This window comes from Cherax quadricarinatus, chromosome 61, assembly GCF_038502225.1.
Source record: "Cherax quadricarinatus isolate ZL_2023a chromosome 61, ASM3850222v1, whole genome shotgun sequence".
Classification (NCBI taxonomy): Eukaryota; Metazoa; Arthropoda; class Malacostraca; order Decapoda; family Parastacidae; genus Cherax; species Cherax quadricarinatus.
The window spans coordinates 3,059,898-3,084,670 of NC_091352.1; the positions used below are offsets into that span (position 1 = coordinate 3,059,898).

General features: G+C 49.5%; 1 protein-coding gene across 1 annotated transcript in view; it reads right to left on the minus strand.

Annotated features, from left to right (window-relative positions):
• The window catches only part of LOC128699468 (uro-adherence factor A), a 36,578-nt gene extending 12,068 nt beyond the window's left edge, over positions 1 to 24,510 (minus strand). The window contains exons 1-3 of the mRNA XM_053792232.2: positions 19,048 to 24,510; positions 15,804 to 15,972; positions 14,613 to 14,770 (exon numbers count right to left, since the gene is read on the minus strand). Of these exons, the coding sequence (XP_053648207.2) occupies positions 14,613 to 14,770; positions 15,804 to 15,972; positions 19,048 to 23,831 (5,111 nt within the window). The 5' untranslated portion in view covers positions 23,832 to 24,510. The remainder of the gene's footprint in view (positions 1 to 14,612; positions 14,771 to 15,803; positions 15,973 to 19,047) is intronic.
• Between the last annotated feature and the right edge of the window lie 263 nt (positions 24,511 to 24,773).

The window sequence follows — 24,773 nt, forward strand, 5'->3', positions numbered from 1 at the left end:
CAATGTTCTCTGCTACCAGCCCAGTGTTCTCTGCTACCAGCCCAGTGTTCTCTGCTACCAGCCCAGTGTTCTCTGCTACCAGCCCAGTGTTCTCTGCTACCAGCCCAGTGTTCTCTGTTACCAGCCCAGTGTTCTCTGCTACCAGCCCAGTGTTCTCTGCTACCAGCCCAGTGTTCTCTGCTACCAGCCCAGTGTTCTCTGCCACCAGCCCAGTGTTCTCTGCTACCAGCCCAGTGTTCTCTGCTACCAGCCCAGTGTTCTCTGCTACCAGCCCAGTGTTCTCTGCTACCAGCCCAGTGTTCTCTGCTACCAGCCCAGTGTTCTCTGCTACCAGCCCAGTGTTCTCTGCTACCAGCCCAGTGTTCTCTGCTACCAGCCCAGTGTTCTCTGCTACCAGCCCGGTGTTCTCTGCTACCAGCCCAGTGTTCTCTGCTACCAGCCCAGTGTTCTCTGCTACCAGCCCAGTGTTCTCTGCTACCAGCCAAGTGTTCTCTGCTACCAGCCAAGTGTTCTCTGCTACCAGCCCAGTGTTCTCTGCTACCAGCCCAGTGTTCTCTGCTACCAGCCCAGTGGTCTCTGCTACCAGCCCAGTGGTCTCTGCTACCAGCCCAGTGGTCTCTGCTACCAGCCCAGTGGTCTCTGCTACCAGCCCAGTGGTCTCTGCTACCAGCCCAGTGGTCTCTGCTACCAGCCCAGTGTTCTCTGCTACCAGCCCAGTGGTCTCTGCTACCAGCCCAGTGGTCTCTGCTACCTGCCCAGTGTTCTCTGCTACCAGCCCAGTGTTCTCTGCTACCAGCCCAGTGTTCTCTGCTACCAGCCCAGTGTTCTCTGCTACCAGCCCAGTGTTCTCTGCTACCAGCCCAGTGGTCTCTGCTACCAGCCCAGTGTTCTCTGCCACCAGCCCAGTGTTCTCTGCTACCAGCCCAGTGGTCTCTGCTACCAGCCCAGTGGTCTCTGCTACCAGCCCAGTGTTCTCTGCTACCAGCCCAGTGTTCTCTGCTACCAGCCCAGTGTTCTCTGTTACCAGCCCAGTGTTCTCTGCTACCAGCCCAGTGTTCTCTGCTACCAGCCCAGTGTTCTCTGCCACCAGCCCAGTGTTCTCTGCTACCAGCCCAGAGTTCTCTGCTACCAGCCCAGTGTTCTCTGCCACCAGCCCAGTGTTCTCTGCTACCAGCCCAGTGTTCTCTGCTACCAGCCCAGTGTTCTCTGCTACCAGCCCAGTGTTCTCTGCTACCAGCCCAGTGTTCTCTGCCACCAGCCCAGTGTTCTCTGCTACCAGCCCAGTGTTCTCTGCTACCAGCCCAGTGTTCTCTGCTACCAGCCTAGTGTTCTCTGCCACCAGCCCAGTGTTCTCTGCTACCAGCCCAGTATTCTCTGCTACCAGCCCAGTGGTCTCTGCTACCAGCTCAGTGTTCTCTGCTACCAGCCCAGTGTTCTCTGCTACCAGCCCAGTGTTCTCTGCTACCAGCCCAGTGTTCTCTGCTACCAGCCCAGTGTTCTCTGCTACCAGCCCAGTGTTCTCTGCTACCAGCCCAGTGTTCTCTGCTACCAGCCCAGTGTTCTCTGCTACCAGCCCAGTGTTCTCTGTTACCAGCCCAGTGTTCTCTGCTACCAGCCCAGTGTTCTCTGCTACCAGCCCAGTGTTCTCTGCTACCAGCCCAGTGTTCTCTGCCACCAGCCCAGTGTTCTCTGCTACCAGCCCAGTTTTCTCTGCTACCAGCCCAGTGGTCTCTGCTACCAGCCCAGTGTTCTCTGCTACCAGCCCAGTGTTCTCTGCTACCAGCCCAGTGTTCTCTGCTACCAGCCCAGTGTTCTCTGCTACCAGCCCAGTGTTCTCTGCTACCAGCCCAGTGTTCTCTGCTACCAGCCCAGTGTTCTCTGCTACCAGCCCAGTGTTCTCTGCTACCAGCCCAATGTTCTCTGCTACCAGCCCAGTGTTCTCTGCTACCAGCCCAGTGTTCTCTGCTACCAGCCCAGTGTTCTCTGCTACCAGCCCAGTGTTCTCTGCTACCAGCCCAGTGTTCTCTGCTACCAGCACAGTGTTCTCTGCTACCAGCCCAGTGTTCTCTGCTACCAGCCCAGTGGTCTCTGCTACCTGCCCAGTGTTCTCTGCTACCAGCGCAGTGGTCTCTGCTACCAGCCCAGTGGTCTCTGCTACCAGCCCAGTGGTCTCTGCTACCAGCCCAGTGGTCTCTGCTACCAGCCCAGTGGTCTCTGCTACCAGCCCAGTGGTCTCTGCTACCAGCCCAGTGGTCTCTGCTACCAGCCCAGTGTTCTCTGCTACCAGCCCAGTGGTCTCTGCTACCAGCCCAGTGGTCTCTGCTACCTGCCCAGTGTTCTCTGCTACCAGCCCAGTGTTCTCTGCTACCAGCCCAGTGTTCTCTGCTACCAGCCCAGTGTTCTCTGCTACCAGCCCAGTGTTCTCTGCTACCAGCCCAGTGGTCTCTGCTACCAGCCCAGTGTTCTCTGCCACCAGCCCAGTGTTCTCTGCTACCAGCCCAGTGGTCTCTGCTACCAGCCCAGTGGTCTCTGCTACCAGCCCAGTGTTCTCTGCTACCAGCCCAGTGTTCTCTGCTACCAGCCCAGTGTTCTCTGTTACCAGCCCAGTGTTCTCTGCTACCAGCCCAGTGTTCTCTGCTACCAGCCCAGTGTTCTCTGCCACCAGCCCAGTGTTCTCTGCTACCAGCCCAGAGTTCTCTGCTACCAGCCCAGTGTTCTCTGCCACCAGCCCAGTGTTCTCTGCTACCAGCCCAGTGTTCTCTGCTACCAGCCCAGTGTTCTCTGCTACCAGCCCAGTGTTCTCTGCTACCAGCCCAGTGTTCTCTGCCACCAGCCCAGTGTTCTCTGCTACCAGCCCAGTGTTCTCTGCTACCAGCCCAGTGTTCTCTGCTACCAGCCTAGTGTTCTCTGCCACCAGCCCAGTGTTCTCTGCTACCAGCCCAGTATTCTCTGCTACCAGCCCAGTGGTCTCTGCTACCAGCCCAGTGTTCTCTGCTACCAGCCCAGTGTTCTCTGCTACCAGCCCAGTGTTCTCTGCTACCAGCCCAGTGTTCTCTGCTACCAGCCCAGTGTTCTCTGCTACCAGCCCAGTGTTCTCTGCTACCAGCCCAGTGTTCTCTGCTACCAGCCCAGTGTTCTCTGTTACCAGCCCAGTGTTCTCTGCTACCAGCCCAGTGTTCTCTGCTACCAGCCCAGTGTTCTCTGCTACCAGCCCAGTGTTCTCTGCCACCAGCCCAGTGTTCTCTGCTACCAGCCCAGTATTCTCTGCTACCAGCCCAGTGGTCTCTGCTACCAGCCCAGTGTTCTCTGCTACCAGCCCAGTGTTCTCTGCTACCAGCCCAGTGTTCTCTGCTACCAGCCCAGTGTTCTCTGCTACCAGCCCAGTGTTCTCTGCTACCAGCCCAGTGTTCTCTGCTACCAGCCCAGTGTTCTCTGCTACCAGCCCAATGTTCTCTGCTACCAGCCCAGTGTTCTCTGCTACCAGCCCAGTGTTCTCTGCTACCAGCCCAGTGTTCTCTGCTACCAGCCCAGTGTTCTCTGCTACCAGCCCAGTGTTCTCTGCTACCAGCACAGTGTTCTCTGCTACCAGCCCAGTGTTCTCTGCTACCAGCCCGGTTTTCTCTGCTACCAGCCCAGTGTTCTCTGCTACCAGCCCAGTGTTCTCTGCTACCAGCCCAGTGTTCTCTGCTACCAGCCCGGTGTTCTCTGTTACCAGCCCAGTGTTCTGTGCTACCAGCCCAGTGTTCTCTGCTACCAGCCCGGTGTTCTCTGCTACCAGCCCGGTGTTCTCTGCTACCAGCCCAGTGTTCTCTGCTACCAGCCCAGTGTTCTCTGCTACCAGCCCAGTGTTCTCTGCTACCAGCCCGGTGTTCTCTGCTACCAACCCAGTGTTCTCTGCTACCAGCCCAGTGTTCTCTGCTACCAGCCCGGTGTTCTCTGCTACCAGCCCGGTGTTCTCTGCTACCAGCCCAGTGTTCTCTGCTACCAGCCCAGTGTTCTCTGCTACCAGCCCAGTGTTCTCTGCTACCAGCCCAGTGTTCTCTGCTACCAGCCCAGTGTTCTCTGCTACCAGCCCCGTGTTCTCTGCTACCAGCCCAGTGTTCGCTGCTACCAGCCCAGTGTTCTCTGCTACCAGCCCAGTGTTCTCTGCTACCAGTCCAGTGTTCTCTGCCACCTGCCCAGTGTTCTCTGCTACCAGCCCAGTGTTCTCTGCTACCAGCCCAGTGTTCTCTGCTACCAGCCCAATGTTCTCTGCTACCAGCCCAGTGTTCTCTGCTACCAGCCCAGTGTTCTCTGCTACCAGCCCAGTGTTCTCTGCTACCAGTCCAGTGTTCGCTGCTACCAGCCCAGTGTTCTCTGCTACCAGCCCAGTGTTCTCTTCTACCAGCCCAGTGTTCTCTGCCACCAGCCCAGTGTTCTCTGCAACCAGCCCAGTGTTCTCTGCTACCAGCCCAGTGTTCTCTGCTACCAGCCCAGTGTTCTCTGCTACCAGCCCAGTGTTCTCTGCTACCAGCCCAGTGTTCTCTGCTACCAGCCCAGTGTTCTCTGCTACCAGCCCAGTGTTCTCTGCTACCAGCCCAGTGGTCTCTGCTACCAGCCCAGTGTTCTCTGCCACCAGCCCAGTGTTCTCTGCTACCAGCCCAGTGGTCTCTGCTACCAGCCCAGTGGTCTCTGCTACCAGCCCAGTGGTCTCTGCTACCAGCCCAGTGTTCTCTGCTACCAGCCCAGTGTTCTCTGCTACCAGCCCAGTGGTCTCTGCTACATGCCCAGTGTTCTCTGCTCCCAGCCCAGTGGTCTCTGCTACCAGCCCAGTGGTCTCTGCTACCAGCCCAGTGGTCTCTGCTACCAGCCCAGTGGTCTCTGCTACCAGCCCAGTGGTCTCTGCTACCAGCCCAGTGGTCTCTGCTACCTGCCCAGTGTTCTCTGCTACCAGCCCAGTGGTCTCTGCTACCAGCCCAGTGTTCTCTGCCACCAGCCCAGTGTTCTCTGCTACCAGCCCAGTGGTCTCTGCTACCAGCCCAGTGGTCTCTGCTACCAGCCCAGTGTTCTCTGCTACCAGCCCAGTGTTCTCTGCTACCAGCCCAGTGGTCTCTGCTACCTGCCCAGTGTTCTCTGCTACCAGCCCAGTGGTCTCTGCTACCAGCCCAGTGGTCTCTGCTACCAGCCCAGTGGTCTCTGCTACCAGCCCAGTGGTCTCTGCTACCAGCCCAGTGGTCTCTGCTACCAGCCCAGTGGTCTCTGCTACCAGCCCAGTGTTCTCTGCTACCAGCCCAGTGGTCTCTGCTACCAGCCCAGTGGTCTCTGCTACCTGCCCAGTGTTCTCTGCTACCAGCCCAGTGTTCTCTGCTACCAGCCCAGTGTTCTCTGCTACCAGCCCAGTGTTCTCTGCTACCAGCCCAGTGTTCTCTGCTACCAGCCCAGTGGTCTCTGCTACCAGCCCAGTGTTCTCTGCCACCAGCCCAGTGTTCTCTGCTACCAGCCCAGTGGTCTCTGCTACCAGCCCAGTGGTCTCTGCTACCAGCCCAGTGTTCTCTGCTACCAGCCCAGTGTTCTCTGCTACCAGCCCAGTGTTCTCTACTACCAGCCCAGTGTTCTCTGCTACCAGCCCAGTGTTCTCTGCCACCAGCCCAGTGTTCTCTGCTACCAGCCCAGAGTTCTCTGCTACCAGCCCAGTGTTCTCTGCCACCAGCCCAGTGTTCTCTGCTACCAGCCCAGTGTTCTCTGCTACCAGCCCAGTGTTCTCTGCTACCAGCCCAGTGTTCTCTGCTACCAGCCCAGTGTTCTCTGCCACCAGCCCAGTGTTCTCTGCTACCAGCCCAGTGTTCTCTGCTACCAGCCCAGTGTTCTCTGCTACCAGCCCAGTGTTCTCTGCCACCAGCCCAGTGTTCTCTGCTACCAGCCCAGTATTCTCTGCTACCAGCCCAGTGGTCTCTGCTACCAGCCCAGTGTTCTCTGCTACCAGCCCAGTGTTCTCTGCTACCAGCCCAGTGTTCTCTGCTACCAGCCCAGTGTTCTCTGCTACCAGCCCAGTGTTCTCTGCTACCAGCCCAGTGTTCTCTGCTACCAGCCCAGTGTTCTCTGCTACCAGCCCAGTGTTCTCTGCTACCAGCCCAGTGTTCTCTGCTACCAGCCCGGTGTTCTCTGCTACCAGCCCAGTGTTCTCTGCTACCAGCCCAGTGTTCTCTGCTACCAGCCCAGTGTTCTCTGCTACCAGCCAAGTGTTCTCTTCTACCAGCCAAGTGTTCTCTGCTACCAGCCAAGTGTTCTCTGCTACCAGCCCAGTGTTCTCTGCTACAAGCCCAGTGTTCTCTGCTACCAGCCCAGTGTTCTCTGCTACCAGCACAGTGTTCTCTGCTACCAGCCCAGTGTTCTCTGCTACCAGCCCGGTTTTCTCTGCTACCAGCCCAGTGTTCTCTGCTACCAGCCCAGTGTTCTCTGCTACCAGCCCAGTGTTCTCTGCTACCAGCCCGGTGTTCTCTGTTACCAGCCCAGTGTTCTGTGCTACCAGCCCAGTGTTCTCTGCTACCAGCCCGGTGTTCTCTGCTACCAGCCCGGTGTTCTCTGCTACCAGCCCAGTGTTCTCTGCTACCAGCCCAGTGTTCTCTGCTACCAGCCCAGTGTTCTCTGCTACCAGCCCGGAGTTCTCTGCTACCAACCCAGTGTTCTCTGCTACCAGCCCAGTGTTCTCTGCTACCAGCCCGGTGTTCTCTGCTACCAGCCCGGTGTTCTCTGCTACCAGCCCAGTGTTCTCTGCTACCAGCCCAGTGTTCTCTGCTACCAGCCCAGTGTTCTCTGCTACCAGCCCAGTGTTCTCTGCTACCAGCCCAGTGTTCTCTGCTACCAGCCCCGTGTTCTCTGCTACCAGCCCAGTGTTCGCTGCTACCAGCCCAGTGTTCTCTGCTACCAGCCCAGTGTTCTCTGCTACCAGTCCAGTGTTCTCTGCCACCTGCCCAGTGTTCTCTGCTACCAGCCCAGTGTTCTCTGCTACCAGCCCAGTGTTCTCTGCTACCAGCCCAATGTTCTCTGCTACCAGCCCAGTGTTCTCTGCTACCAGCCCAGTGTTCTCTGCTACCAGCCCAGTGTTCTCTGCTACCAGCCCAGTGTTCGCTGCTACCAGCCCAGTGTTCTCTGCTACCAGCCCAGTGTTCTCTTCTACCAGCCCAGTGTTCTCTGCCACCAGCCCAGTGTTCTCTGCTACCAGCCCAGTGTTCTCTGCTACCAGCCCAGTGTTCTCTGCTACCAGCCCAGTGTTCTCTGCTACCAGCCCAGTGTTCTCTGCTACCAGCCCAGTGTTCTCTGCTACCAGCCCAGTGTTCTCTGCTACCAGCCCAGTGTTCTCTGCTACCAGCCCAGTGTTCTCTGCTACCAGCCCAGTGTTCGCTGCTACCAGCCCAGTGTTCTCTGCTACCAGCCCAGTGTTCTCTGCCACCAGCCCAGTGTTCTCTGCTACCAGCCCAGTGTTCTCTGCTACCAGCCCAGTGTTCTCTGCTACCAGCCCAGTGTTCTCTGCTACCAGCCCAATGTTCTCTGCTACCAGCCCAGTGTTCTCTGCTACCAGCCCAGTGTTCTCTGCTACCTGCCCAGTGTTCTCTGCTACCAGCCCAGTGTTCTATGCTACCAGCCCAGTGTTCTCTGCTACCAGCCCAGTGTTCTCTGCTACCTGCCCAGTGTTCTCTGCTACCAGCCCAGTGTTCTCTGCTACCAGCCCAGTGTTCTCTGCTACCAGCCCAGTGTTCTCTGCTACCAGCCCAGTGTTCGCTGCTACCAGCCCAGTGTTCGCTGCTACCAGCCCAGTGTTCTCTGCTACCAGCCCAGTGTTCTCTGCTACCAGCCCAGTGTTCTCTGCCACCAGCCCAGTGTTCTCTGCTACCAGCCCAGTGTTCTCTGCTACCAGCCCAGTGTTCTCTGCTACCAGCCCAGTGTTCTCTGCTACCAGCCCAGTGTTCTCTGCTACCAGCCCAGTGTTCGCTGCTACCAGCCCAGTGTTCTCTGCTACCAGCCCAGTGTTCTCTGCTACCAGCCCAGTGTTCTCTGCTACCAGCCCAGTGTTCTCTGCTACCAGCCCAGTGTTCTCTGCTACCAGCCCAGTGTTCTCTGCTACCAGCCCAGTGTTCTCTGCTACCAGCCCAGTGTTCTCTGCTACCAGCCCAGTGTTCTCTGCTACCAGCCCAGTGTTCGCTGCTACCAGCCCAGTGCTCTCTGCTACCAGCCCAGTGTTCTCTGCCACCAGCCCAGTGTTCTCTGCTACCAGCCCAGTGTTCTCTGCTACCAGCCCAGTGTTCTCTGCTACCAGCCCAGTGTTCTCTGCTACCAGCCCAATGTTCTCTGCTACCAGCCCTGTGTTCTCTGCTACCAGCCCAGTGTTCTCTGCTACCTGCCCAGTGTTCTCTGCTACCAGCCCAGTGTTCTCTGCTACCAGCCCAGTGTTCTCTGCTACCTGCCCAGTGTTCTCTGCTACCAGCCCAGTGTTCTCTGCTACCAGCCCAGTGTTCTCTGCTACCAGCCCAGTGTTCTCTGCTACCAGCCCAGTGTTCGCTGCTACCAGCCCAGTGTTCGCTGCTACCAGCCCAGTGTTCTCTGCTACAAGCCCAGTGTTCTCTGCTACCAGCCCAGTGTTCTCTGCCACCAGCCCAGTGTTCTCTGCTACCAGCCCAGTGTTCTCTGCTACCAGCCCAGTGTTCTCTGCTACCAGCCCAGTGTTCTCTGCTACCAGCCCAGTGTTCGCTGCTACCAGCCCAGTGTTCTCTGCTACCAGCCCAGTGTTCTCTGCTACCAGCCCAGTGTTCTCTGCCACCAGCCCAGTGTTCTCTGCTACCAGCCCAGTGTTCTCTGCTACCAGCCCAGTGTTCTCTGCTACCAGCCCAGTGTTCTCTGCTACCAGCCCAGTGTTCTCTGCTACCAGCCCAGTGTTCTCTGCTACCAGCCCAGTGGTCTCTGCTACCAGCCCAGTGTTCGCTGCTACCAGCCCAGTGTTCTCTGCTACCAGCCCGGTGTTCTCTGCTACCATCCCAGTGTTCTCTGCTACCAGCCCGGTGTTCTCTGCTACCATCCCAGTGTTCTCTGCTACCAGCCCAGTGTTCTCTGCTACCAGCCCGGTGTTCTCTGCTACCAGCCCAGTGTTCTCTGCTACCAGCCCAGTGTTCTCTGCTACCAGCCCAGTGTTCTCTGCTACCAGCCCGGTGTTCTCTGCTACCAGCCCAGTGTTCTCTGCTACCAGCCCAGTGTTCTCTGCTACCAGCCCAGTGTTCTCTGCTACCAGCCCAGTGTTCTCTGCTACCAGCCCAGTGGTCTCTGCTACCAGCCCAGTGTTCGCTGCTACCAGCCCAGTGTTCTCTGCTACCAGCCCGGTGTTCTCTGCTACCATCCCAGTGTTCTCTGCTACCAGCCCGGTGTTCTCTGCTACCATCCCAGTGTTCTCTGCTACCAGCCCAGTGTTCTCTGCTACCAGCCCGGTGTTCTCTGCTACCAGCCCAGTGTTCTCTGCTACCAGCCCAGTGTTCTCTGCTACCAGCCCAGTGTTCTCTGCTACCAGCCCGGTGTTCTCTGCTACCAGCCCAGTGTTCTCTGCTACCAGCCCAGTGTTCTCTGCTACCAGCCCAGTGTTCTCTGCTACCAGCCCGGTGTTCTCTGCTACCAGCCCAGTGTTCTCTGCTACCAGCCCAGTGTTCTCTGCTACCAGCCCGGTGTTCTCTGCTACCAGCCCAGTGTTCTCTGCTACCAGCCCAGTGTTCTCTCAGTGTTCTCTGCCACCAGCCCAGTGTTCTCTGCTACCAGCCCAGTGTTCTCTGCTACCAGCCCAGTGTTCTCTGCTACCAGCCCAGTGTTCTCTGCTACCAGCCCAGTGTTCTCTGCCACCAGCCCGGTGTTCTCTGCTACCAGCCCAGTGTTCTCTGCTACCAGCCCAGTGTTCTCTGCTACCAGCCCAGTGTTCTCTGCTACCAGCCCAGTGTTCTCTGCTACCAGCCCAGTGTTCTCTGCTACCAGCCCAGTGTTCTCTGCCACCAGCCCGGTGTTCTCTGCTACCAGCCCAGTGTTCTCTGCTACCAGCCCAGTGTTCTCTGCTACCAGCCCAGTGTTCTCTGCTACCAGCCCAGTGTTCTCTGCTACCAGCCCAGTGTTCCCTCACAGCTCAACACAGTTACCAAACCTCTTATCCTGGGATATTAACCCAGGATAAGAAAGTAAAACCTGGTACTTTCTTGGGTTACCCTGGGTTAACAATCTTACCCTGGGTTAACAATCTTACCCTGGGTTAACAATCTTACCCTGGGTTAACAATCTTACCCTGGGTTAACAATCTTACCCTGGGTTAATTGTTTTCTGCTAGGTTAATAAGCTGAAGGTTGTGTTAGAGTGAAGAGGTTGGCAGGTCTGTCACCTGGTTAGGTGTACCTTACTTTATAAGTCAGCAATAATTCCGAGTCTGGCAAGAATTGACTCCCTCTGACTCTCCACTTAGTCAATGTTGACTCTCCTGTGTTGTTATTGTTGACTCTCCTGTGTTGTTAGTGTTGACTCGCCTGTGTTGTTAGTGTTGACTCTCCTGTGTTGTTATTGTTGACTCTCCTGTGTTGTTAGTGTTGACTCTCCTGTGTTGTTAGTGTTGACTCTCCTGTGTTGTTAGTGTTGACTCTCCTGTGTTGTTAGTGTTGACTCTCCTGTGTTGTTAGTGTTGACTCTCCTGTGTTGTTAGTGTTGACTCTCCTGTGTTGTTAGTGTTGACTCTCCTGTGTTGTTAGTGTTGACTCTCCTGTGTTGTTATTGTTGACTCTCCTGTGTTGTTATTGTTGACTCTCCTGTGTTGTTAGTGTTGACTCTCCTGTGTTGTTAGTGTTGACTCTCCTGTGTTGTTAGTGTTGACTCTCCTGTGTTGTTAGTGTTGACTCTCCTGTGTTGTTAGTGTTGACTCTCCTGTGTTGTTAGTGTTGACTCTCCTGTGTTGTTAGTGTTGACTCTCCTGTGTTGTTAGTGTTGACTCTCCTGTGTTGTTAGTGTTGACTCTCCTGTGTTGTTAGTGTTGACTCTCCTGTGTTGTTAGTGTTGACTCTCCTGTGTTGTTAGTGTTGACTCTCCTGTGTTGTTAGTGTTGACTCTCCTGTGTTGTTAGTGTTGACTCTCCTGTGTTGTTATTGTTGACTCTCCTGTGTTGTTAGTGTTGACTCTCCTGTGTTGTTAGTGTTGACTCTCCTGTCTTGTTAGTGTTGACTCTCCTGTGTTGTTAGTGTTGGCTCTCCTGTGTTGTTAGTGTTGACTCTCCTGTGTTGTCAGTGTTGACTCTCCTGTGTTGATAGTGTTGACTCTCCTGTGTTGTCAGTGTTGACTCTCCTGTCTTGTTAGTGTTGACTCTCCTGTGTTGTTAGTGTTGACTCTCCTGTCTTGTTAGTGTTGACTCTCCTGTGTTGTTAGTGTTGGCTCTCCTGTGTTGTTAGTGTTGACTCTCCTGTGTTGTCAGTGTTGACTCTCCTGTGTTGATAGTGTTGACTCTCCTGTGTTGTTAGTGTTGACTCTCCTGTGTTGTCAGTGTTGACTCTCCTGTGTTGTTAGTGTTGACTCTCCTGTGTTGTTAGTGTTGGCTCTCCTGTGTTGTTAGTGTTGACTCACCTGTGTTGTTAGTGTTGACTCCTGTGTTGTCAGTGTTGATTCTCCTGTGTTGTTAGTGTTGACTCCTGTGTTGTCAGTGTTGACTCTCCTGTGTTGTCAGTGTTGACTCACCTGTGTTGTCAGTGTTGACTTCTGTGTTGTCAGTGTTGACTTCTGTGTTGTCAGTGTTGACTCTCCTGTGTTGTCAGTGTTGACTCTCCTGTGTTGTCAGTGTTGACTCACCTGTGTTGTCAGTGTTGACTCCTGTGTTGTTAGTGTTGACTCCTGTGTTGTCAGTGTTGACTCACCTGTGTTGTCAGTGTTGACTCCTGTGTTGTTAGTGTTGACTCCTGTGTTGTCAGTGTTGACTCACCTGTGTTGTCAGTGTTGACTCCTGTGTTGTTAGTGTTGACTCCTGTGTTGTTAGTGTTGACTCCTGTGTTGTCAGTGTTGACTCCTGTGTTGTCAGTGTTGACTTCTGTGTTGTTAGTGTTGACTCCTGTGTTGTTAGTGTTGACTCCTGTGTTGTTAGTGTTGACTCCTGTGTTGTCAGTGTTGACTCCTGTGTTGTTAGTGTTGACTCCTGTGTTGTCAGTGTTGACTTCTGTGTTGTTAGTGTTGACTTCTGTGTTGTTAGTGTTGACTCCTGTGTTGTCAGTGTTGACTTCTATGTTGTTAGTGTTGACTCCTGTGTTGTCAGTGTTGACTTCTGTGTTGTTAGTGTTGACTCCTGTGTTGTTAGTGTTGACTTCTGTGTTGTTAGTGTTGACTCCTGTGTTGTCAGTGTTGACTTCTGTGTTGTTAGTGTTGACTCCTGTGTTGTTAGTGTTGACTTCTGTGTTGTTAGTGTTGACTCCTGTGTTGTCAGTGTTGACTCCTGTGTTGTTAGTGTTGACTTCTGTGTTGTCAGTGTTGACTCCTGTCTTGTCAGTGTTTACTTCTGTGTTGTTAGTGTTGACTTCTGTGTTGTTAGTGTTGACTTCTGTGTTGTTAGTGTTGACTTCTGTGTTGTTATTGTTGACTCCTGTGTTGTCAATGTTGACTTCTGTGTTGTTAGTGTTGACTCCTGTGTTGTCAGTGTTGACTCCTGTGTTGTTAGTGTTGACTCCTGTGTTGTCAGTGTTGACTCCTGTCTTGTCAGTGTTTACTCTCCTGTGTTGTCAGTGTTTGCTCTCCTGTGTTGTCAGTGTTGACTCCTGTGTTGTCAGTGTTCACTCCTGTGTTGTCAGTGTTGACTTCTGTGTTGTCAGTGTTGACTCTCCTGTGTTGTCAGTGTTGACTCCTGTGTTGTCAGTGTTGACTCACCTGTGTTGTCAGTGTTGACTCTCCTGTGTTGTCAGTGTTGACTCACCTGTGTTGTCAGTGTTGACTCACCTGTGTTGTCAGCGTTGACTTCTGTGTTGTCAGTGTTGACTTCTGTGTTGTCAGTGTTGACTTCTGTGTTGTCAGTGTTGACTCCTGTGTTGTCAGTGTTCACTCCTGTGTTGTCAGTGTTGACTTCTGTGTTGTCAGCGTTGACTCCCCTGTGTTGTCAGTGTTGATTCCTGTGTTGTCAGTGTTGACTCACCTGTGTTGTCAGTGTTGACTCTCCTGTGTTGTCAGTGTTGACTCACCTGTGTTGTCAGTGTTGACTCACCTGTGTTGTCAGTGTTGACTTCTGTGTTGTCAGTGTTGACTCCTGTGTTGTTAGTGTTGACTCCCCTGTATTGTCAGTGTTGACTCTCCTGTGTTGTCAGTGTTGACTCACCTGTGTTGTCAGTGCTGACTCTCCTGTGTTGTCAGTGTTGACTCCTGTGTTGTTAGTGTTGACTCCTGTGTTGTTAGTGTTGACTCCTGTGTTGTCAGTGTTGACTCCTGTGTTGTTAGTGTTGACTCCTGTGTTGTCAGTGTTGACTCCTGTGTTGTTAGTGTTGACTCCTGTGTTGTTAGTGTTGACTCATGTGTTGTTAGTGTTGACTCCTGTGTTATTAGTGTTGACTCCTGTGTTGTTAGTGTTGACTCATGTGCTGTTAGTGTTGACTCCTGTGTTATTAGTGTTGACTCCTGTATTGTTAGTGTTGACTCCTGTGTTGTCAGTGTTGACTCCTGTGTTGTTAGTGTTGACTCATGTGTTGTTAGTGTTGACTCCTGTGTTGTCAGTGTTGACTCCTGTGTTGTCAGTGTTGACTCCTGTGTTGTTAGTGTTGACTCCTGTGTTGTTAGTGTTGACTCATGTGTTGTTAGTGTTGACTCCTGTGTTGTCAGTGTTGACTCCTGTGTTGTCAGTGTTGACTCCTGTGTTGTTAGTGTTGACTCCTGTGTTGTCAGTGTTGACTCCTGTGTTGTCAGTGTTGACTCCTGTGTTGTTAGTGTTGACTCCTGTGTTGTTAGTGTTGACTCCTGTGTTGTCAGTGTTGACTCCTGTGTTGTCAGTGTTGACTCCTGTGTTGTTAGTGTTGACTCCTGTGTTGTCAGTGTTGACTCCTGTATTGTTAGTGTTGACTCCTGTGTTGTCAGTGTTGACTCCTGTGTTGTTAGTGTTGACTTCTGTGTTGTCAGTGTTGACTCCTGTGTTGTTAGTGTTGACTCCCCTGTGTTGTCAGTGTTGACTCCTGTTTTGTCAGTGTTGACTCCTGTGTTGTCAGTGTTGACTCTCCTGTGTTGTCAGTGTTGACTCTCCTGTGTTGTCAGTGTTGACTCTCCTGTGTTGTCAGTGTTGACTCTCCTGTGTTGTCAGTGTTGACTCTCCTGTGTTGTCAGTGTTGACTCTCCTGTGTTGTCAGTGTTGACTCTCCTGTGTTGTCAGTGTTTGTGTCAGAGGGACGATGTTTTGGTGAATATTTCAGGAAAGTCTTTAAGACAAGACTATGGGTCTTACTTTGTTATATTAAGTAATCAGTCAAAGCTCAGTTGAGTAATCTCGTTCGTTTAACTGATGTCAATCAATCTCAGTGAATTATATCAGGCTATTGTTCCAAGTCAAGTAATTCTTTCTCTCCCTGTCTCTTTCTGGTGTCTGCGTGTCTCTTTCCATTTGTGTGTCTGTCTCTCACCTGTAGGATCCGTCAACTCTCTTATAACATCCTAGACAGAGAGGTTCAGTGATCTGTTTAGGTCCCACCACTATGGGATCTTCCTTCAGTATGACATCACCAGCCTTGAGGTCACGTGACGCTACCATGTACCGACCCAGTTCTGCTGACGTCATCACCTGGGACACAACAAAACGGGAATTGTTTCAATGTAACAACTTTTTTAACCTGAAAAAAATTAAATTTCTAGTATGGTCAGAAAATATAATAGAATATACCGTTAAATATGACTTCTGTAATTATGTATTTGGAGTAAAGATTAAAATATATTGGCACAGAATTGTGTAACATCTGACCTCTTAAAGAAAACGGGGATGTATTTTTTACTAGGATTCCTAATGATTTAAAAGATCTAGAAATGGCTATAAATATAACCACAATTTTAAAAAGGGGTGGACCGGTAAGCCAGCGGAAGGCCTCGGTCAGATGAGCAAAAGCTCCAGCTGTGAATCATCGTATGACTAAGACCTGCGTCAGGAAACACTTGTCCTGTTTCCTGACAAACTTAACCCAGCCTATCATTCCCCAAATGTGGTAAATAGGGTTCAAACCCCGTACACAGACCCAGAAGGGTACATCTATCAGCGTGTATACTGACGGCACAATCCCTATTTTTCTGGAATGTGGGAGCAGCGCTAAACCCTTATGGGTTTAGCACTTAGTTTAGGTTATAATAATAATCATCCATAACCTGTGAGAAAGCAACCTTCAGTACAGAGCCAGGCAGGAAGCTCTTACAAATGGTCTTCTCCAGATATCTTCTTTCTCTAGTGAGGGTTCCTTTCTTTCTTCACGTGAAGATGGTCTTCTGGAGGACCGTGATGCTACTTTCTATACCTATTCTTTACTTCCTCCATCAACATCCCAGAATTATTATATGTTGTTCCTGTCACCCATTAAATAAGTGACTTTTACCGCTTCTATAATATTTATTATAGTACGGTGTTTCTCTAAATTTTGCAGGATCACTCCTATGGATTTACCGTTCCCCGGTGATAATAATAATAATAATAATAATAATAATAATAATAATAATAATAATAATAATAATAATAATAATAATAATAACAATAACAATAATAATAATTATAACACTGCTGGCGGTCACCATTTAACATCATGATGACCAGGAAGATGATAGGTATTACTTACCTGGAAAGGCTGGCACTGGTCCTTATGTCCATTCTTCCAGTGGTCCCTCTGGCACTCCCGCTTACAGTAGAAGGCTTGACGGCAGTTTGCGCAGCGCAGTTTGGCGATGAAGCCGCAGTTAGCGCACATGCCCACCTCTGGTTCCTGGCTGTCATCTGTCCCCTCCATCCTGTACACATATATACACACACAGACATATTAGTTAACACTAAGTTTAGGTGATACGTGTGTGTGTTTCGCAGTTATTATACATACGCTTTCTACAGTAGAACAAATGTTTATGAAATTAGTTAACGTTTGAAGCTTATCAACTCTACCATGGTTATTAATTCTTAAAATAGGAGTTCTCAGTATACAAGTGTTTCAAAAAGATGAACCTAACTGGTATGGACTCATGATTAATCGTCACCTTAAGAGGCACGTAACTTCCCCCGTCTTATAATTATATGTTCATTTTTCCACTATAATCTACCTTGTCTATAATTACTATCACATTTGCTTTGTCTGTTTCTTAAGGTGAAGTCCAGGATCTTTACTTAAGTCATGGTATAACTTAACAATTGTTGTAGAGGTCTGAGCATAGTTCAGATCTCTACAAGTTAGAGTATGTAGGAAAGAGGGAGATTATTTCCCAGTAAAAGTAGGCCTTAGACAAGGATGTGTGATGTCACCGTGGTTGTTTAATATATTTATAGATGGGGTTGTAAGAGAAGTAAATGCGAGGGTCTTGGCAAGAGGCGTGGAGTTAAAGGATAAAGAATCACACATAAAGTGGGAGTTGTCACAGTTGCTCTTTGCTGATGACACTGTGCTTTTGGGAGATTCTGAAGAGAAGTTGCAGAGGTTGGTGGATGAATTTGGTAGGGTATGCAAAAGAAGAAAATTAAAAGTGAATACAGGAAAGAGTAAGGTCATGAGGATAACAAAAAGATTAGGTGATGAAAGATTGGATATCAGATTGGAGGGAGAGAGTATGGAGGAGGTGAATGTATTCAGATATTTGGGAGTGGACGTGTCAGCGGATGGGTCTATGAAAGATGAGGTGAATCATAGAATTGATGAGGGGAAAAGGGTGAGCGGTGCACTTAGGAGTCTGTGGAGACAAAGAACTTTGTCCTTGGGAGGCAGAGGGGAATGTATGAGAGTATAGTTTTACCAACGCTCTTATATGGGTGTGAAGCATGGGTGATGAATGTTGCAGCGAGAAGGCTGGAGGCAGTGGAGATGTCATGTCTGAGAGCAATGTGTGGTGTGAATATAATGCAGAGAATTCGTAGTTTGGAAGTTAGGAGGAGGTGCGGGATTACCAAAACTGTTGTCCAGAGGGCTGAGGAAGGGTTGTTGAGGTGGTTCGGACATGTAGAGAGAATGGAGCGAAACAGAATGACTTCAAGAGTGTATCAGTCTGTAGTGGAAGGAAGGCGGGGTAGGGGGTCGGCCTAGGAAAGGTTGGAGGGAGGGGGTAAAGGAGGTTTTGTGTGCGAGGGGCTTGGACTTCCAGCGGGCATGCGTGAGCGTGTTTGATAGGAATGAATGGAGACAAATGGTTTTTAATACTTGATGTGCTGTTGGAGTGTGAGCAAAGTAACATTTATGAAGGGATTCAGGGAACCCGGCAGGCCGGACTTGAGTCCTGGAGATGGGAAGTACAGTGCCTGCACTCTGAAGGAGGGGTGTTAATGTTGCAGTTTAAAAACTGTAGTGTAAAGCACCCTTCTGGCAAGACAGTGATGGAGTGAATGATGGTGAACGTTTTTCTTTTTCGGGCCACCCTGCCTTGGTGGGAATCGGCCAGTGTGTTAATATATAAATTAATATATATATATATATATATATATATATATATATATATATATATATATATATATATATATATATATATATATATATATATATATATATACATATATATATATATATATATATATATATATAATATATATATATATATATATATATATATATATATATATATATATATATATATATATATATATCAGGAACATAGTGACATGAGAGACAAGGTGGGGAATAATAAGTTGGTTGAGAAGACCTTCCCATTCCGGGCAGATCTTTCTCAGATCTAATCTCTCCTCAGCAGTCAACTTCAACGTTCCTCACCTGAGCCTGCAAGTCACTAAGTTCCTTATATATACTCATGTACTCTCTGCTCAGGTAGATCTGTTTGTGACTTAAAGTCCACTGTGTGGCCGAAACTTTGTCGATTAAAGGCTCGCTTTATACTGCACTCGTGTCTCTTATTCTATCGTGTATTTGGTACCATAGTCCTCCATTACAAACAATTTTGGAAAAATACCCTGACTTTGCTTACTGTAAATAAAGCCAATACTTGCATTAATAGCTCATTACAATTGTGATCAGGTGTAGACGTGTGAATGGTTCATCACCTTTGTAACCTGTTCAGCTATCAAAACTTTGGGGCACAGTCCCGGGACTCATTATGTACCTCTTTTGACTACCACCCACAGGATGGGTATGGTGTGCATAATGAAGATATTAAACTACACTAACCTCCTCCATCCGTTAGGTACTCAATGATCCATATAAGAGAAAGCTTAAAGGTGACCTGATAAGTCAGTTTCACTCAAGGGATCGCAGATTCTACCACTGAGATGTGTTTTCTAATGTTATGGCATAGCCTTTTGTAATGAGAAAATGTGAACTTATGTGGAAATTGTCGAGATAATAATAACAGGATCAACGGCATTATAGCAGGAACCGTTCTTCATATTTTATTCAGGGGTCATAGAGTTTCTGTAAATCGAAAAGTTATTAAGAAACTGACATCACACGGAGGGTGGACACTGATTTAGACTCTGGTCACAAAATTAAAGTACATATGGGGGCGTTGACCCCCGGAACAGTCTCCAGGTAGACTCCAGGTAATAATAATAATAATAATAATAATAATAATAATAATAATAATAATAATAATAATAATAATAATGTATTATAAATAAGTTAATATAAAAAAATCAAATCCTGAAACCTGAAAAAAGTAAGTGCTCGCATTTTCTACTTTAGTTGTACCTATGATGATTTACATAAATTGTCATAATTTAAACTCAGAATTACACTCTAGATTGCATTTCAACGGGAAAACTCAGCAAAGTCTTAATGTTATATTTGAAACGGGAAACTTTGGTATTTCAAAATATTTTCCCGTTTTAGAAGGGCTGAAAATAAAGATCGCTTAAGTGCTTCACAAGTACTTAATGCAGACCTGAAGCTTCGACGTTGGAGAGCGGGAAGAGCTGTTTCTGGCTCTTCCTTAGCGGGAAGCCGTCTGTGATGGATATATTCCCCCTCGTAGCCTTCCTTTTTGCTTTGCCTCTGCAGCTCTTGGGCCTTCCTCTGCTTCGTCATGACAGACTTTGTTTCGCCTGTTGGTTCTACGGCCGCTACTGCTGCTTCTGCTCCTACGGCTGATGCTGCTTCTACTTTTGCTGCAGCTTCTACTGCTACTGCTGCTTCTACTGGTGCCGCCGCTGTTGCTGCTGCCGCTACTATTCCTGAGCCTACATCGTGACTCTCCTGGGAGGCGCTTGTAGCCTCTTGGTCAGGACTTCCCGAGCTACCACCACTTTTGTTGACATCCTGAGGTGTCATCTCTGATTGGCTCAACGCTACCCGAGGTGCGCTCTCTGACTGGCTCAACGCTACCCGAGGTGCGCTCTCTGATTGGTTCAACGCTACCCGAGGTGTGCTCTCTGATTGGCTCAACGCTACCCGAGGTGCGCTCTCTGATTGGCTAAAGGTTACCCGTCGCTCCCGCGTTCTGACTGACCGTTGAGGATCCTGTTCCTCTTTGTTCTTAGGCTCGACTGGTTCTTCAGCACCCTCAGAACGTAGGTGCTGTCCATCATTATGATTCAACATTTGTTCTTCTGTGTTCTGAGAGGTTATTGGTTCCACATATTCCTGCTGAACTGCTTGCTCTCCTAAGTTCTCAAGTTTAATTTGTTCTTCGATGGTTATTGCTTTTGTTCTGTCTTCTGTCTCGAGTTCTGTTTGGTCTTCACTGTTCTTGAGTTCCGTTTGAGCTTCAGCATTCTCAAATTCCGCTTGCTCTTCAGCATTTTTGAGTTCCCTTTGTTGTTCATTCTTCAGTTTCCTTTGTTCTTTATCATTCTTCGGTTTCGCTTGTTCATCTTTTAGTTCCATTTGTTCCTCAGAATTCTTGAGTTCTGTGTGTTCAGTATTCTTGCATTCCGTTTGTTCTTCATCCTTCGTAACTTCCACTTGCTCAGCATTCTTGAATTCTGTTTGTTCTTCAACATTCTCAAGTTCCACTTGTTCTTCGGTCTTTGTCTTTCTTTCGTCTCCAGTGTTGGCAGATTTTGGTTCTATAGTCTCAGGTTCTGCCTGTTCTTCTTTGTTCTTGAGCCACTGCTTTTCCTCGAGTTTCGCCTGTTCTTCTGTGTTCATGGTTTTAACTTCTTTTTCAGGCTCGTGTTCTGTTTGTTCTTCACTGTTATCGGGTTTCGCGTGTTCCGTCTGTCCTTCGCTATCGCTGAGTTTTGTTCTCCATGTGTGGTCGGACGTTTCTTGTTCTGAGTTTTTTGCTTTCGTTTGTTCCGTGTTCTTGTGTCTGAATTGTTTGCTTTTCTTGTACTGTTTTTGTTTTTCGTTGTTTGCGAGTTTCTCTCTTCCTTCACCGAGTCTTGTTTGTTCTGCTTGATCGTGTTTTGTTTGTTCCTTAGTCTGCTTCACTTTTGTTTGTTCTTCACTTTGCTTTCCTCTGGTGTGTTCTGTGCTGACGACTGGGTCGACCTGTTCTTCGTTCTTTTGCGACTTCGTTTGCTTTTCTATTGTTTCATACGTTTGTTCTCCACTGCAATGGGATGATATTTGTGCTTCGTTGCTCGTGGATGTTAGTTGTTCTTCCTTGTTCACGGATGCCACTGGTTGTTCACTTGTGTGAAATATTACGTATTCTGCTTTGGCATCAAAGGGAGGAATCTGTTCATCACTAATACTCTTTAGATTTTGTTCACTATCCGGTGAGAAAATTTGTTCTTTACTGCTAATATAACACGCCTGTTCTTCAGCGTTCTCTTCAGAGGCTGGTCGTTCCTTAGCGCTAGAAGATATCGCCTCTTCCTTTCCCTGGTTCTTCTCTGATATTGTGTGTTCTTCTTTGACCTGTCCCTTGTTCTTCCTGCCCTGGTTCTTCATGCGTTCACTGCCCTTTGTAGAACTTCGTTTATCGATGCTCTGCGTATTAACCATTTCGCCCTTGTTCTCCGACTTCTCATGTTCTTCACCAACACTCGTCCGGTACTTCCTGTTCTGCTTACCTTGTTCACTGCTAGAACTGTCTGTGCGTTGTTTCGTGGTGTTAAAGTGTTCTTCTTGAACACTAACTGTACGACGGCGCGTGCCGGAGCCGGCCTGTTCTTCACCAGTGCTTGGGATCCTCTCCTTTCTGTCTGAGAGTTCTTCACCGTCGTTCGCTGTACTCTTACGTCTGTTCTTCCTCTTATTCTGATGTTCTTCACCACTGCTTGGAGTTCTTTCCTTGGCGTTCGCTTGTTCTTCCCTATCTTTTGGTCTTGTTCTCCAGTTTGACTGTTGTTCTCCAGCGCTTGTCGTTCTCTTTCTCCCGTTCATTTCATCACCTGTTCTTGTTCTCCAGTTCGACTGTTCTTCTCCAGCGCTTATTGTTCTCTCTCTCCTGTGAGTGCGGTCTTCACCGGCACCGTGTGTCGGAGGCCTCCGGTTTAAGCTCTTAGTTTCCTCACTGTAGCTGCTGGTTCGCTGACCTCTGGAGGGAGGTGTTGGGGGGTATCCCCTTCGCCCCCTCGGGTACCTCCTGCCCTTGTTCCCCCCTCGGGGTTGTTGGCCAGGTGGTACCCTGTCAGACTTGGTGCCTCCCTCGGGGCTGTCTGGGACGCCCTCGGGAAGACTCTGGGCACTGTTTATGTCCGAACTTACAATGATGTCGGAACTTTGGTTGACGTCAGGATTTTGGTTGACGTCAGAATTTTGGGTGATGTCACGGCTTTGGTTGATGTCAGAACTTTGTTTAACATCAGAACTCTGGCTGATGTCAGGGTTTTCGTTGATATCAAAACTTTGGTTGATGTCAGAACTTTGACTGATACCAGAACTTTGATTGACGTCAGAACTTTGGTTGTTTTCAGAACTGCTGATGTCAGAACTTTGGTTGACGTCAGAACTTTGGTTTATGGCAGAACTTTGGGTGATGTCAGCACTTTGGCTTATGTCAGAACTTTGGTTGACGTCAAAACTGCTGATGTCAGAACTTTGGTTGACGACGTCAGAACTGCTGACGTTAGAATATTGGTTGACGTCAGAACTTTGGTTTATGTCAGAACTTTGGTTGATGTCAGGACTTTCGGTGATGTTGGAACTTTGGTTGATGCCGGGACTTTCGGTGATGTCGGAACTTTGGTTGATGTCGGGACTTTCAGTGATATCGGAACTTGGGTTGACGTCAGAACTTTCGATAACATCAGAACTTTGAGTAACGTCAGGATTCTGGTTGATATCAGGAGCCAGGAAGTTGTCAAGGCTCGGAACATCAGGAGAAATGTGAGTGTCAATGCACTGACTGTTTGTAAGAGTCTGAATGCTGTCAGGGAGTAAGTCAACCACAGTGCTGGTAGGAATGCTGGTATGAGCGTTGTTGGGATTCTCAGTGTTGTTAGGAAGTGTGTCAACCACAGTGGGGGTGCTGGTAGGGGTGCTGGCATGAGTGTTGGTGGGATTCTCGGTGCTGTCAGGAAGTGTGTCAACCACAGTGAGGGTGCTGGCATGAGTGTTGGAGGGATTCTCGGTGCTGCCAGGAAGTGCGTCAACCACAGTGAGGGTGCTGGCATGAATGTTGGTGGGATTCTCGGTGCTGTCAGGAAGTGTATCAACCACAGTGAGGGTGCTGGCATGAGTGTTAGTGGGATTCTCGGTGCTGTCAGGAAGTGTGTCAATCACAGTGAGGGTGCTGGCATGAGTGTTGGTGGGATTCTCGGTGCTGTCAGGAAGTGTGTCAATCGTAGCTTGAGTGCTGGCAGGGGTTTGAGTCTCAGCATTACTCGGGATGCCACCAGAAGAGCTGAAAGATGTCGTTTCTGTGACGTCGTTGTAGTTCTGAGAAGAACTGACAGCAGAGGTGTTGCTGGGCTCAGCAGCAGCGTCACCACAGTGCACAAGATCGAGGTCGTCTTGAGAGATACTCGTGTTGTTTATAGGTTTTGCAACACTGTAGTGAACACATTCAACGGTCGATGGGGATGTGTCGTTCGCTGGGGTAATGTCGATCGACGTTCCTTCGTTCTTCGGCAAGTCACTGTCGTTCGCAGAGGGAGGGACCTCGAGCGTCGCTGAAGACCAGGACGCAGGTGTTGTTGTGTCTGCGAAAATCAATCGCGAATCTGAGGATTGCAAATCTGGTGACCACGACTTTGATAATCGCAAAGTCTCGCTCATGTCGTTTAATTCGAAGTTCGCTGTGCCCTCCACCGTATCATCGGTGGTGTGGGTGAAGAGAGGTGTCTCCGTGGCAAGGGCCCCACTGGCATCTTCCTTGTGGAAGCCTTTAGTATGTCCGCTGTAACCTCCAGATAATTGTATTTTGACAAAATTTGCCAGCAGTTTCCTCACACCCTGCTGTGTGTCATTGCAGGTCTGAGTGAGACACTCCTTCAGATTCTCCAGCCGCACCTCCAATCTGGTACTGAGGGCCGTCGTTTGACTGTTCCTCTTATCGATGTTCCTCACCCTACCTTGTAGGGCCTCGATCTCCCGCTCCAATCTCAGGATAAGGTCATTATCTTCGTTGATTTTCGTTTCGTAGTCGTGTAAGATCTGGCGCAGGAGACTGAGCTCACCGGTGGTATCGCTAAGTTTTCTCTCGATCTGACGGATCTTGGTTTCCCCTGCAGCCTGACGCTCGGAGAAATCTTGCACGAAGGCTGCTACCACCTCCCGGAAGTGTTGGTGTACATGGGCTCCCGCCTCCCGTTCCGCCGTCTCATCCTCCTTCATTTTCTACACCCACTACTCGTTTTCTATAATTAGTTGAATCAGTCTTGCTTTTTTTATCTTTCTTGTGAACACCGTATGTTACAAACAATCTCTGTCTTTTGACACTACCTGCAAATGAACATTCTCAGAAGTCAGCTATCAGTTGTCTGGTCTCAACTTGTCATCACCAAAGCACTGACTATTTAATTCACATTTGATCTACAGCCTCTATACAAAACTTACTTGCACAAACACCAAAAACTCCTTCCCTGAGGATATAAACGAGCGAGACTGTTGAACAGACTGTAGTGAGTCTTCAGTCCTCTCCTGCTGGGGGTGTCTGAAGAGTCCTGAGTCCTGCAAAACACCCGCTAGAACAAGACGCTGCCAAATTGTTTGAATTTGTCCAATATTCACCTGAAATTCACATTAACACCCCACACAACACAAATTCGAAGAATTTCAATTTTCCGGGAGGCTAGGTTTCTCGTTCCTTCAGACCAACACGAGGGTCATAACATCACACTTGGACCACTGCGTGGACGACGCTAATACGAACTACAACACTGCACGGGAGATGGAACCACTGCACAGGATATGCGTTTTATATATAAATAACACTAGGCATGTGGCTGGAGAGAGAGAGTTTGTGGCCGGCTGGGGCCAAGCCTGGCACCTCAACGACTAGTGAACCCCACTCACTCTACCCCCTCCCTTCTCTCTTCCTCCTCCTCTTCTTCTTCCTCCTCCTCCTCCTCCCCCCCTTTATCTTTCCTCTCAGCTGAAGTTCAGAATGAAAGTTTCACCAAAAAAGCTTTCCTAGTTAACCCAAACCTGAAGTGTGAATTTTAAATGCGTGTAAAACTACGTCTAACACATTACTGTAGTGACTACCAGGTTGTTGTTAGCAATGATCTGCAAGGTCACTCTTTACCTATATTTTATTTTAGTAGCATTTTCCAC